Consider the following 13,004-nt stretch of genomic DNA (forward strand, 5'->3'; position numbering starts at 1 on the left):
GCAGTTACTGCAGCTTTCACCAGCACAGAGTTAAGCACCTGTAGCCAAGTATAACTTCTGTTGTGTCAGTATTGCACCTGAGAGAGACTTGGGGACAATTTTGTTGTGTGCTGCGCTTCAAAGTTCTCATATAGCACTGCTTTGTCAGAGACGACTATTATCAATGACTGCCACTTTTTGCCAAATTAGAATGTTACATTAGTATCATGAAATGTTACAATCATTTTTGAACATTCACCACAACATTTATTACAGATAATACTTGAATCAGAGCAGGGACTTTTCAGTCTTTATTGGCAATGGATTTATTGGAAACGAGAATCTAATGCTCAGAGCCAGAAGAAGGCATATGGTCTGTCATATTCCTACACATCCAGAAAGTGGTGACGAGGCTGCTCTTTGAGAGCATTCCTTGTTTTCAGTATAGATCATGGTGGGAATGGTGGACTTGTTTACATCCTTGCTCCTTTATAAATTGATATGATGACTTTGTCAAGCACATTGTCACATCAGGTACACCAAATCTATTTGTTACAGTGCAACAGTGATTTCTGGCTCAAAACTCAGGATGAAACTGGTACTGGGGACTCTGGATGCTATTTTTGACATAGCACAGTTCTTAACCATATGGAGGGCCCTGCTGTGTGTCACTTGTAATATGTGTGCCTCTGGCAACCAAGCCATATTTTGCTATCCTAGATCTTTCTCATATGGCCCATGTCTGTTTTCTGTAGGAGGATAGAGGTGTTTTTAAGTGGCAGGCACTTCAAACATGGATGTGAAACAGAGGTAAGAATGAACTCAGCTCTAACCAGCTTTTTCTCTTGGCCACTTTCTCCAGGCTTTGGCCCATAAGACACTTGTCCTGCTCTTGGGAGTAGATCCGTCTCGACAGTTGGATCACCCGCTGCCAACAGTGCATCCCCAAGTGACCTACGCGTACATGAAGCACATGTGGAAGAGCGCACGTAAGGTACAAAAGAACAGGTGACCCCCTATGCTTCATTGCCTTGGTTTCTTGTAGGGCCATAGATGTCAACTTTCCATAGTCCTCACCGAACAAAGTCAAGGCTGAAGGTTTTTTTTTTTTTTTTTCCACTTAAGAAAAGAGTAACCATTCCCTTTCCCTATTGTTACTGAAAAGTTTTTGAAGTTTTAAAATAAAACTCTGCAATAACCCTGATTTTATTTCCTGCCTGGAAAGATTATCTGTGTTAAAATGGCATGAGGTACCCAAGGTATCCAGCTGACATTAGTGGTCAGTAGTAGCTCTACTGTCCTCACCAGGGTTTTACTGTGAAATCTTGTTACTTGATCATATATAGGCTCTGCCTGTGGTCAGGGTTACACATTGAGAGAGGAAAGAAAATTCTCTTTTCTCCCCAGTTTTAGAAAAATATACTGAACAGTTGGTACCTAGCTACTGAGCAAAACTATTTTTTTAAAGGATATGACTGAAAACTTCGAACTGAAAGACAGCTGAAAAGTACATAGGGTTTTGTCAGGGGAACAATTTGGCTCCAGAGAGCCTAGGATGAATGTTTTTGACATTGCAACACAGGGAGAATTTACATACTCAAATCCAATAATCTCCAGACTGGATAACTTATCTTTTTTTTAATATACATTAAAGCCTCCATTTATTCTCATATTCTGCCACATCTTTTTTATTTTTCCTGCCTTTGAGATTGCCAACACTGGAGCAGAGCCCTTGCTGTGGGATCATTGCCATGACCTATCTATTCTTTATTTGAATTTAAAAAACAGAAGGAGCTGCTGATGAGGCCCTGTTCTGCTGGCTTTGTAAAACAGCATGATGACCCCTTGCTTTCTTCAGTAACTGGCCCAGGGTGTATGTAGGGTTCCTGTGCTTGCCTTTACAGGAAAGAAGGCTTTTCTGTCTTCAACCTGTGATAGAGGAAGAGGCAGATAAGATTGAGGAAACAGTGCAGTTGTAGCAAGTAGACTGAAGGAAGGCACAAAGAGGAAGAGGGAAGGAGAATGTATTTAAAACAAACTGTTGCAAGAAGACAGGAATTAAATGATTAGCAAAAGAGCAAAAATGAAGAGGAGCCAGATGTGATTAGAAGGAAGAGTAGAGTGAGACTAACTTGTTTGTAGCAAACACAGGAGGGTCTGTAGGGAACTTTCTTCACTGTTGGTACTAGAACCACTACAGGGTTGGATGTATGCATGTGTCCTGTTTTGACTTACCTAAAGAATATTCACCTGTGTCTGGTGACTTATGTAGATGAGAGTTTTATGTAACTGAGTATGTTCACTTGACTGAGCTAGGTTACTAGCTGTGGAATGCCCTCATTAATGTTGGAATGAGTTTCCTCTATTTTGCCCTGGGCTAAAACCCTTTTTCCTGATGGCTGACTCCATGCTGACGTTTGAGTTGGACAGATGAGTCATTCCAGTTTAGGTGATTGTTCTTTCAATCTCTCTGAAGTAGCTCATTTCTCTATATGGAACAGAAGTAAATTGGACTCCTAGTAGCACATTGTGCAGCTTCTGACCTGAAACAACCTTGCAGTTTGCAAGAGCTTTACTCCGATTGCTTCCAGTGAAGCGTACGCACTTCTCTTGCTGGATCTTTAACTTCAGCTTTTCTTACTCTTAATTCTTTTCAGTGAATTTCAGTCAGTCTTCTCCCCAGATTTGGTATCATGAATTGCTTTAGCACTATTGCTTGTGTAATATGCTGGCAAAGGAGGCAATGTTCAATTATGCTTCTTGATTACAGGAGAAATTTAGATTACTCATTTGTTTAAACCACACAGGGTTTACATCCCATGGGTGCATTGTAAGCCTAGACACAGCTCAGGAATTAGAAGGGAAACTCAGGGAGCTCTAAGTTTCCACTTAGCCAATGTTTTCTCAAGTGGTAGATTAGTACAGACAAGCTCCTAGGGATTTCTGAATCCCTATTCAGGACCATTTGTGAACTATGAATATTTGTTAGATTGTTGGGATTGCTGAACTGCCTTCAATGTGTATGTTGAATTGCAAGTCAAATGAGATTCTAGCTCTCAAATACCTCACTTTGTGTAAGCAGTAATGGGACTCTTGTTTTTGAAGGCTTCTTCTCATATGGTTTACCTGGTCATTTTGCCAGAGCTGGTTTCTTGTGCAACAGAGCACAATGTTAGCTTGTGTTGTAGTTATGTTTTTGACTGCATATATGACGTGAAGCTGAGCATAGCATCAAAGGATGCAGTTGTTAATTCCTCAGTGTAGCAGCTCAGTGTCCAGATTTGTAAACTGTTAAGAATCTTTGTTTACTTGGTGCTATAGACCAGGACTATATACTCATTTTAGATGGATGCAAATGTTTAAAAGGCTTTGAAGGAGAAAGAAAGCTATAGTTTTTACTTTCTGTGAAAATTGATTTCATATTGTCTTTGTCTTTTGTGAAATTGCATTTAACCCCCATGGTCCTTACCACTGTCATCATCCAATTACAGATCGATGCCTTCCAGCACATGCAGCACTTTGTGCAGACAATGCAGCAGCAGGCACAGCATGCCATTGCCACTGAGGACCAACAGCATAAGCAGGAACTCCACAAGCTCATGGCACGGTCAGCACTTGGTCCCTGGAGACCTTTTACTTGTATGGAGGCACTGATGTCCTTCCTGAGTTTGCAGGGTCCATGCAGATCAGGCACTTCAGACAAAACCTCCACTCTGAGAGGAACAGAATATTTATTGTTTAGTTGGTAGAAAACAATTTGATACAACATCCTTATCTATTTATGGTTTCAGTAAATGTCATTGTAACATGTCATTGTAAATGAGCTTGTAGTTGTCACTGGAAAATGGTTTTATTTTTCCTGCACTGTGGCTCATTGGCAGAAGGCTCCCAGCATGACTGTTTCTTCATTTTTTAGGGGATCCACTTAGTAGGAAAGAAGGATTTCTATTATGCCTAACGTATCTGTTGGTAGCCAATTCCCATCAATACAATAGCAGTGCCCTGGGCAATGGGTACCCAGCATGTGATAATCTCTTGAAGTATTATTGCATTAAAAGTACATCTAAAATTCTTAGTTTTTCTCCCACATATCTAGGGGTGCCTTACTGATTCTGTCATTTCCCATTTAAATAATAAAATGCATAGTGCTTATTGCTGAAGGGAATTTTTAAAGATAGCCATGCATCTCATTCTCTTATGAGACTGGAAACTTGATAACAGCTATCATCTTTTTTTCCCTTTTTTTAGTGACTATCTTGGAAGGCAAGTTAGTGATGAGTTAGGCACAACATTTTTCTTGCACAAGGCTTATTGGAAACTGCAAAATACAGAAAGGACAGATGTGCAACTGTTGTGTTTAAAACCTGCAGAGGGAGTGAAATGTTGGGCTTTGCACAGCCCTTCAGAGCCCCACCCTGCTGCACTGGAAATGCTTTGTTTTCCTTTCCTTGGGGAGGGGATGACTTACTGAGGTTCTGGCTCGGCCCAAGAGCAGTTCTGCTGTGTTTGCACTGGCTGGTTGTCACAGGAGGTCCTCTCCAGAAGGCTGGTTCATGCGATGATGATGATACAACTAGCCAGCAGATAGGCTGTGTGCGTTTTACCGGTCAAGTCCCTTTTCTCCTCCTGTTAACTTCTTAAATCTGCTTTATAATGTATAGAGCAGGGAAAAAGCTTGACTCCTACACAACCCTCTAAGGTTAAAACCATTAACCAGTTTGCTTCACACTTAAAAACACCATGTAGGTTGTTTTAGACTTAAGCTACCAGTTGAAGCTCCCATATATGCTGCCTGGGTGCAGAAGAGGCTTGCTGAGGGTGTTTACCACCCAGAATGTGTTTCAGGCTTTACATTAGAAGTCTGCCTCTTAATCCAGAAGTCTTCATTTTGATCCTGTGTTCTGTCTGAGAGTCAATAATTCTTTTGGTTAAACCAGGTGTTTCCTGAAACTGGGAGAGTGGCAGCTGAATCTGCAAGGCATCAATGAGAGCACCATCCCTAAAGTTTTACAGTACTATAGTGCTGCAACAGAGCATGATCGGAACTGGTACAAGGTCAGTATAGAAAAGGTTCTGTGCACAGATTAGGGAGAACAGTAATCTGACCACAGCTCATAATACAGGAAAGGAGGATGTTGATAGAAAAATGTCCTATAACTCTGCCTTGTTACTGTGAGCAGGATTAGAAACCAAGAAGGCAGCTTGTATTATGAGATTGCTGTTCAGAATTTTGTCTGACCTGTAGTCTGGTCTAGTATAACTAGACTACTATTGACAGAGAGAGAGCCAAGTGTTGTGTTGTCTGCAGAGCATTACTTACTACCATTGTCCATAGTCTTTGAAAAGTTGGGACTATGTCTCTAACTACTCTGCAATATAGATGCAGAAAGGATTAATCTTTCCCCTGATTTTTGTTGAAATTCTCTTCTTTTGGCAGGCCTGGCATGCGTGGGCCGTGATGAACTTTGAGGCTGTGCTTCACTACAAACACCAAAACCAAGCCAGAGATGAGAAGAAGAAGCTACGTCATGCCAGTGGGGCCAGCATCACCAGTGCCAACACAGAGGGCAGCAACAGTGAGAGTGAGGCAGAAAGCACAGAGAACAGCCCCATCCCATCTCCAGTGCAGAAAAAAGTCACCGAGGTGCCATTCTTCCCTGTTTAGGTTGAGAGATGGGAGAGATGGGAGAGATGCTCACTCACAGGAAAAGGGGATGGATTGGGGACAGGCTACTGTGTGCTTGGTTTTTGGAAGTTGTACATATATATGCCTATAGCTGACAGTGAGGAAGTTCAGGTTAACTGAGTCTTAAGAACAGAGGAGTTAATTAGTGAAAATGACTATAGCTTAGCTGACAACTAAGAGCAAAGTGAATAGAGTTATCATAGGTGATACAATGTACAGTAACAAATTCTCCTGTCTAAGCACTACATGTCAGAAGACTCTCTCAGGGCGCTGTTTTTGACTTACTAGCTATGGGAGGCTATAGCTTTTAGTTTCGCTTGTTCCTGGCGTTTTTTTTTTGAGGTTTTATTTGTTTGTTTTTTCCAATTTAAGTATAGTAAGGCTTCAGACTCTGTTCCCTGCCAGGCTGAGAGATGTGTGTAGTCAAGCGAAATATAAGTCTCACAAGGAACATGAGCAGAAGTCAAACATAGTGTGAATTAGATCTATTTTTCTGCATAGTTCTCTGCCCTTGCATAGTTTAGGTTTCATGTGGGTGGTTAGCCTTGTGTAAGGCTAATGCAGCTATTTTCATTTCCAAAGGATTTATCCAAGACCCTCTTGATGTACACAGTCCCTGCTGTCCAGGGTTTCTTCCGCTCCATATCTCTGTCTCGAGGAAACAACCTACAAGACACTCTAAGGTATATAATACACCACATAGTAAATGAAATCCAGCATCAGCACTCTTTTCTAATCATCATAACCCTTCTCAAATCTCTTTTTTAAGGCTAAATTAAGTGAATGCTAAATATGCAGTCCAAGGTATTTCTATGCACTTTTCCTGTGTTTCCTAGTTTCTGGAAGAAGAGTCTGTTGCAAATGGATCTGAAGATATTTGACTAGAATATTTTCTTTCCCTCCTAATTAATGTATTTCTTTTTTGCAGGGTCCTTACTCTGTGGTTTGACTATGGTCACTGGCCTGATGTCAATGAGGCTTTAGTTGAAGGAGTCAAGGCAATCCAAATAGACACTTGGCTGCAGGTAAAGAGCATGCAGGGCTAGGATAGCTCCCAGTTCCACAGAGAGCTTGGGAATTTGTAGTATCCAATGATCCTCTGCCAAAATAATTATCTGTAAGTGAGCAAGAGCAGTGTATATTAGCAGTGCAACTTGTAACTTATTTTGCAAGCATCTTGAACAGACATAGGAGTAGTGTTCTTGTGTGCGATACTGTATTTGTATGCAATTATTGCATATGAGTGAGAGAGAAAAGGTTTTAAAATTAGAGATGAAATGTATTTAGTGGTGACAAAATATGAAGTATTGCTAGGCTGCTCTGATATAATTCAGACTGAGTCTCTTTCATGATTACTTTGTCAAATGAGTCTTGTAAAGGTAGCTTCATTACTTTATGTCAATGTGAGACTTCATTCAAAATCCTTCATTCAAAAAGATCCTGGAGTAGTTTTGCACATTTTGTTTGTCCTGTCACCTGCCTGGTCTATGTTTTTGACATTGTGTGGAATTTTGCTGTGTTTTCCTCTGACTAGTTCAAAAATGCAGGATGGGTCTCGCTGTCTTTTAAAGACTGAACTCTCTGGTAGAGCGCAGAACAGCTGAGCAGCAAATGTGAGATGACTGGGGTATTTATTTTTCTTATCTTTTCTACTAGGTTATCCCTCAGCTCATTGCAAGAATTGACACCCCTCGACCGTTAGTAGGACGTCTCATTCACCAGCTCCTTACAGATATTGGACGGTACCATCCCCAGGTAACCTTTGGCTTAGAGGAGCATGTTCCATAAACTCCTAGAAAATTAAGGCATTTCTTTATGTTCTGTTTCACCTACCATACATGTCTACAGAGGGGAGAGATGGGGTCTATCTTTGCTTCTCCTTCCTTTGTCAGCCCTCTTCACAGGGAAGATGGACAGGAGAGGTAGATGAACCGTGAAGTTTTCTACTAGGAAATTGGATAGTGAAAATTACATGTTTTAAATCTAACCTCCTTAGCTGGCTATTAAAAGGCAGCAATTGTTCCAGAGAGATTATATCGGAACGCAGTGGAGAAAATCATAGTAGGCTAGAGAATTTTCTGTTCTTCTCATTTAACACTAGCTTTTAAAATCATTCAGTTACTTGGCAAATTAAAATCAAATGAGCTTTTCAGGTTGTAGGAGTTCTAATAGCAAACTCCTATCAGCTCTTTCAAGAAGCAGGCTTCATTTCTCTTGTCCAGCCCTAAAGCTACCTCTTATCAATGTTTTGCTAGTCTTTCAATTCATATTGCTCTCCTTCGTGGTTCTAAAATGGTATTGGTTGATGTCCCTGTAGGCTTTGATTTATCCTTTGACTGTGGCTTCTAAATCCACAACTACTGCACGTCACAATGCTGCAAATAAGATCTTGAAAAACATGTGTGAGCACAGTAATACTCTGGTGCAGCAGGCGATGATGGTGAGTGCTTTGTCTCCTGCAAGGTATATTGCGTTTCAGGGATGGATGTAGCAGAGAGATTTTAAGTTTGTGGTTTTCATAGACAACTCTCCATCCCTAAACTAGAAATAACAATTCAGTGTTCATTTTATTTAAATGCACTTAATCGTATTTATATTCCTGTATTTGGAAAACAGAGCATAGAAATTCAATGAAATCTTTTATTTTAACAAAAAAAAGGATCGTAACAGTCACTCAGTCCTTGTGTCTCCTTTGAATAAATTTGAAGAAGAAATACATAAAGAAGCATTATTTCACAAAGAGAAGCTTCTGCTTGATGAAAAGTAGAAACAGACCTACCATTAATAACATGAAAAGTATGATTAAATTGCTAAAGATTTTATGAATGAAAAATAATATTTTCAGGCTAAGTTATACCAATATGTATATAATATCAAAGGCAACAATTAATTTGCCAAAGGCCTTATCATCTTTTTGCACAAATACGTGAACGCAGTCAAGGAAGTTTTTGTGGCCCCCTCTAGTGGTCAGCAAGAAATATTTAATCTTTGGAGAGGAAGGTAATTGTGTATTTTTACATCAGTATATAGTTATTGCATTTTTCTTTCATTATTTCATTTTCCTGTTCCAAAAACAGGTGAGTGAAGAGCTAATCCGTGTAGCCATCCTATGGCATGAGATGTGGCATGAAGGGTTGGAAGAAGCTTCTCGTCTATACTTTGGAGAAAGGAATGTGAAGGGAATGTTTGAGGTGCTGGAACCACTTCACGCAATGATGGAGCGTGGGCCTCAGACCTTAAAAGAGACATCCTTCAATCAGGTATCAGCAAGCAGCTGAGACTGAAATCTTCTCTTCACCCTCAAAAGCAGGCAGGATAGACACCTTTCCCAGATTGTTCCAAGAACCTTTACACAAGTGCCTAGCTCACAAAGTTGCTTTATTACTGTCTGTGCCCTTGAGACTAAGAACATTAGCTGAGATTTTATTGCTGATATTTATCTTTGGATGTGTATACATTTTGGTGATTACAGTACTATATCGGCCTCAAAGTACAGATAGCCCTGGAGTCTTATGTGGGGCTGTGGAAAACATGCAACTGCTTTGTGGTTAATCCTTTTAATGCAAATCCACTCTGCAGTGTGTGTGTGCTGTTAAAGGGTGAGCCTATGCTTTCTGCTGACTGCTGTCATGAAGCTACTCTGTAATATTGCCCAGTAAAATCAGTGCAGGTCTTGGAGCCAGAAAATCCTGGATTCTTATTTGAGATATGTATCTCAGAATCTTAATTCTGAGATGCTGTAAAAATATGTGACCAAATATTTGCAATGCAATTTGAACATAAAACGTGATGTTCTGTGTAGCTTCTACCTGTTCTAGTCTGTAGAAATATGGAGTCATGCTCTTTTTTTCCTCTTTTCTTCCCTAGGCTTATGGCAGAGATCTAATGGAAGCTCAGGAATGGTGCAGGAAGTACATGAAATCTGGAAATGTTAAAGACCTGACCCAGGCTTGGGACCTGTATTACCATGTGTTCAGGCGTATCTCAAAGCAGCTGCCTCAGGTGGGGGGAGAGGTACAGTTCTGTTGTGGGTCTTACAGTGTAAGCTGTCAATACCCCTTTCTATTTCATTTTCTGCTTATTCAAAATCAGTTTTGGTATTCTGGAAATACCCACATGTGATTTGCTCAGAAGCTGCAAAGTCGCAGCTCGTGCAGCACTTCCTGCAAGCAAGTGAAGTATTGACAGCTGACTGAGAACTGCTTTTAGGCCCCTTGTACAGTATAAATTATTCAGATATTTTGATGAGATTTAACTAAAATGCTGGAGGGGTTGTATTGTTTTTGCTGTCCATAGCTTACTTCTTTGGAACTACAATACGTGTCACCAAAACTGTTAATGTGCCGAGACCTGGAACTGGCAGTCCCAGGCACGTATGATCCCAACCAGCCCATCATCCGCATCCAGTCTATTGCCCCCTCGCTGCAGGTCATCACCTCCAAGCAGAGGCCTAGGAAATTAACCTTAATGGGTAAGAGATAATAGTTTTTATTTCATTATTCTAGTATTTAAATGGTTGTTGGTTTTAGCTTAGACTGCATATTTATCAATTTGTTTTGTTTTATTTTCTGATGAGGCATTTTATGGTAGCCAGCCTGCTGTGTTTTCCAGTTCTTGAGTGCCCGTTTATTTACTCTTCTCTAGTGGTTCAGCAGACATAAATTTTCCCCCTATAAATTATTTTGCAGGAAGCAATGGCCATGAGTTTGTATTTCTTCTGAAAGGCCATGAGGACCTTCGCCAAGATGAGAGAGTGATGCAGCTTTTTGGATTGGTTAACACTCTGCTAGCAAATGACCCAACTTCTCTTCGTAAAAACCTCAGGTATGTGGGACTGTGTAACCACTGAACCTGCTGGTCATGTGTATGTGCAGCTTAAGTAGCCCTCGGCATGACCACCTGGTTTGTGACGAGTGGGAGCATCTTGGCACTAAGTTCATTTAAAAAGAAAAAAAATTGTCATTCATAAAACTCAAATTTGAATGGAATATATCCTGAAAAGGTTGTTTATTTTCTTTAAGTCCCCATTTAGTGAATCATCATAGTCTGAGATACCTTATAAAAGGAGTTAGTTCATGTACTGGCCTAAGAGCCTGAGAGCACACGATATTAAAAGTCTTCCTGACTTATTAGGCCTAGTAGCTACTGCACTGATGCTATGCCATAGATGATAGTTCTCCTTTTGGGAGGTACAAATTGTATGAAATCATGACTTTTTGTCAAGATAAGCTTCAAAAATACATCCTTGAACTATCTGATGGCAATCTATCCAGAGGGATGATCCCATCCTATTTGAAGGAAGGAAAAACAGGGCAGCTACTAAAGAGATGCTTTAGATCAGATTGCGATTTTAGTGGTGGTAATTTTATGCATTTTGAAATGTAATAATTCATAGCATGCAATAATTTGATTCTTTATTTTTCTCGTAGCATCCAGAGATATGCTGTTATTCCACTGTCTACAAATTCAGGCCTGATTGGTTGGGTCCCCCACTGTGACACATTGCACGCACTCATCCGAGATTACAGAGAGAAGAAAAAGATCCTGCTCAATATTGAACATCGCATCATGCTGAGGGTAAAGGACAAAGTTCACGGATTGTCTGGTACAATCTTCTAGGACTCCAGTGCTTCCTGAAGGACAGTTTTGCACAGGCTCTTCTTCCTTTCATTGGTTTCTGATGGCTGTTGGTACCAGTAATAAAAATGGGAAGATCAGATGAAAATTCTAAAATACTACAAAAGGGTAAAATTGGCCCTAAACTTACTTATTTCTCCTTTCCTATTTTGGCAGTGACCACAAGTTGTTACCATCTGGTAACTAAAATGTGTTTGGAGTTTTGCATGAATATGGTGTGCCTCACACAAGGTGCCATACTGCTGGCATTTACAAACATTGTGTCTAAGCAGCAAGGCTGAAAATTGGACAGACTGGAGAAATTGAACCTCACTAAAAAAAAGTTGGAAATTCTTGCCAATAAGGAAAGGATGTGCCAACCCACATGATGTATTTGGAAACTGTCTTCAAAACATATTTACCTCAGCAGTATTTTAATTACATATGGCTATGTAATGGCTGTGGATGCTGAATCATTTGCTATCACATTTCAAATTAATTCTTCATTGCTGGCTAGTCATCTTCATGTGTTTGGGAATCTCCTAATCTGTCAGTAAATAATAATTTTGTGTCAAGTTTCTTTAAATTATTTGCAATCACCATATTGTCATATTACAAGCAGAGCTTATAGGAGGGTTTTTTGGCTGATGAGTTTCGCTTCTCGATTATAGATGGCTCCAGATTATGACCACTTGACTTTGATGCAGAAGGTAGAAGTATTTGAACATGCTGTCAATAACACAGCTGGTGATGACCTTGCCAAACTGCTGTGGTTGAAAAGTCCAAGCTCAGAGGTGAGTTACGCACATGCGATGGCTTCATAACATGCAGCTACCTTCTCTGCAGACTGAGACAGATGTAGATGAACTGCACTTCCAGGATTATTCTGGAGTTTAAGTACCCACCAAGGGGTCATGTCAAGGGTTCAGATCATGCTAGCTGCTAGAACGTAGGCCACACGTATTTTCCATGGGGAAAGATAAACAGGATTCTAAATGTATCTGCTGCAGTGGATGTGCTGAGCTATTGGCATCAGGCAATACAGTACAGTTGAAAGAAGAATGTTTCTGAAATCATTTTCTTTTAATGGCTTAGATATATGATTCTAGGGTTGTTTGAATCCCTTCAGACTATGGTGTGTGTTGATATAAATATATATTTATATAAATAAAAGTTTGGCTTCATGCAAAACGCAATTATTGCATAAAATAAAATTATCAACTGAAACATGAAACATCTATCACGCTTTGTTGCAGGTACTCTTCTGTGCATTTTAGAAATTGTTCTTAAGAAACAGAAATAGATTAATCAAGCCAATTCTTCCCTGCCTGATTTACTTTTTTCTAATTTTTCCTCCGCTTATAGGTGTGGTTTGACAGAAGAACTAATTACACTCGCTCACTAGCTGTGATGTCAATGGTTGGATACATTTTGGGCCTTGGGGACAGGTAAGTGAAACTGAGGATGTTTCTTTTGAAAACAAGCAGAGACTTGTCTGTATGCCTACCAGTTCATTCCTTCAATATGTTCTTTTGCTGTCAAATTCTATTTTGGATGTTGCCGAATTATAATGATGCCAACTTTCAGGACTTAACACTGCCACCGTTATTTTCACCACTGCATATAGGGCTTGTGTGCCTTGAGTACAAATAAGAATTTTTTTTTGCATTTTGGGGGGAATGTATGTGATTTCCTGTCAAAAGAGGACTTCCTAATTTACAAA

General features: G+C 40.0%; 1 protein-coding gene across 1 annotated transcript in view; it reads left to right on the forward strand.

Moving 5' to 3' along the window:
• MTOR (mechanistic target of rapamycin kinase) overlaps positions 1-13,004 on the forward strand; it is a 58,264-nt gene that overhangs the window by 40,100 nt on the left and 5,160 nt on the right. The window contains exons 37-51 of the mRNA XM_088536117.1: positions 842-973; positions 3,471-3,586; positions 4,917-5,034; positions 5,417-5,623; positions 6,248-6,348; positions 6,594-6,690; positions 7,322-7,420; positions 7,983-8,105; positions 8,743-8,925; positions 9,533-9,667; positions 9,962-10,136; positions 10,354-10,489; positions 11,095-11,242; positions 11,953-12,075; positions 12,647-12,729. Coding sequence (XP_088392243.1) covers positions 842-973; positions 3,471-3,586; positions 4,917-5,034; positions 5,417-5,623; positions 6,248-6,348; positions 6,594-6,690; positions 7,322-7,420; positions 7,983-8,105; positions 8,743-8,925; positions 9,533-9,667; positions 9,962-10,136; positions 10,354-10,489; positions 11,095-11,242; positions 11,953-12,075; positions 12,647-12,729 — 1,976 coding nt within the window. The remainder of the gene's footprint in view (positions 1-841; positions 974-3,470; positions 3,587-4,916; positions 5,035-5,416; positions 5,624-6,247; positions 6,349-6,593; positions 6,691-7,321; positions 7,421-7,982; positions 8,106-8,742; positions 8,926-9,532; positions 9,668-9,961; positions 10,137-10,353; positions 10,490-11,094; positions 11,243-11,952; positions 12,076-12,646; positions 12,730-13,004) is intronic.

The sequence above is a fragment of the Tinamus guttatus genome, unplaced genomic scaffold (genome assembly GCF_059628265.1).
Source record: "Tinamus guttatus ecotype Peru unplaced genomic scaffold, ASM5962826v1 Tinamus_guttatus_pri_ptg000652l, whole genome shotgun sequence".
Lineage (NCBI taxonomy): Eukaryota > Metazoa > Chordata > Aves > Tinamiformes > Tinamidae > Tinamus > Tinamus guttatus.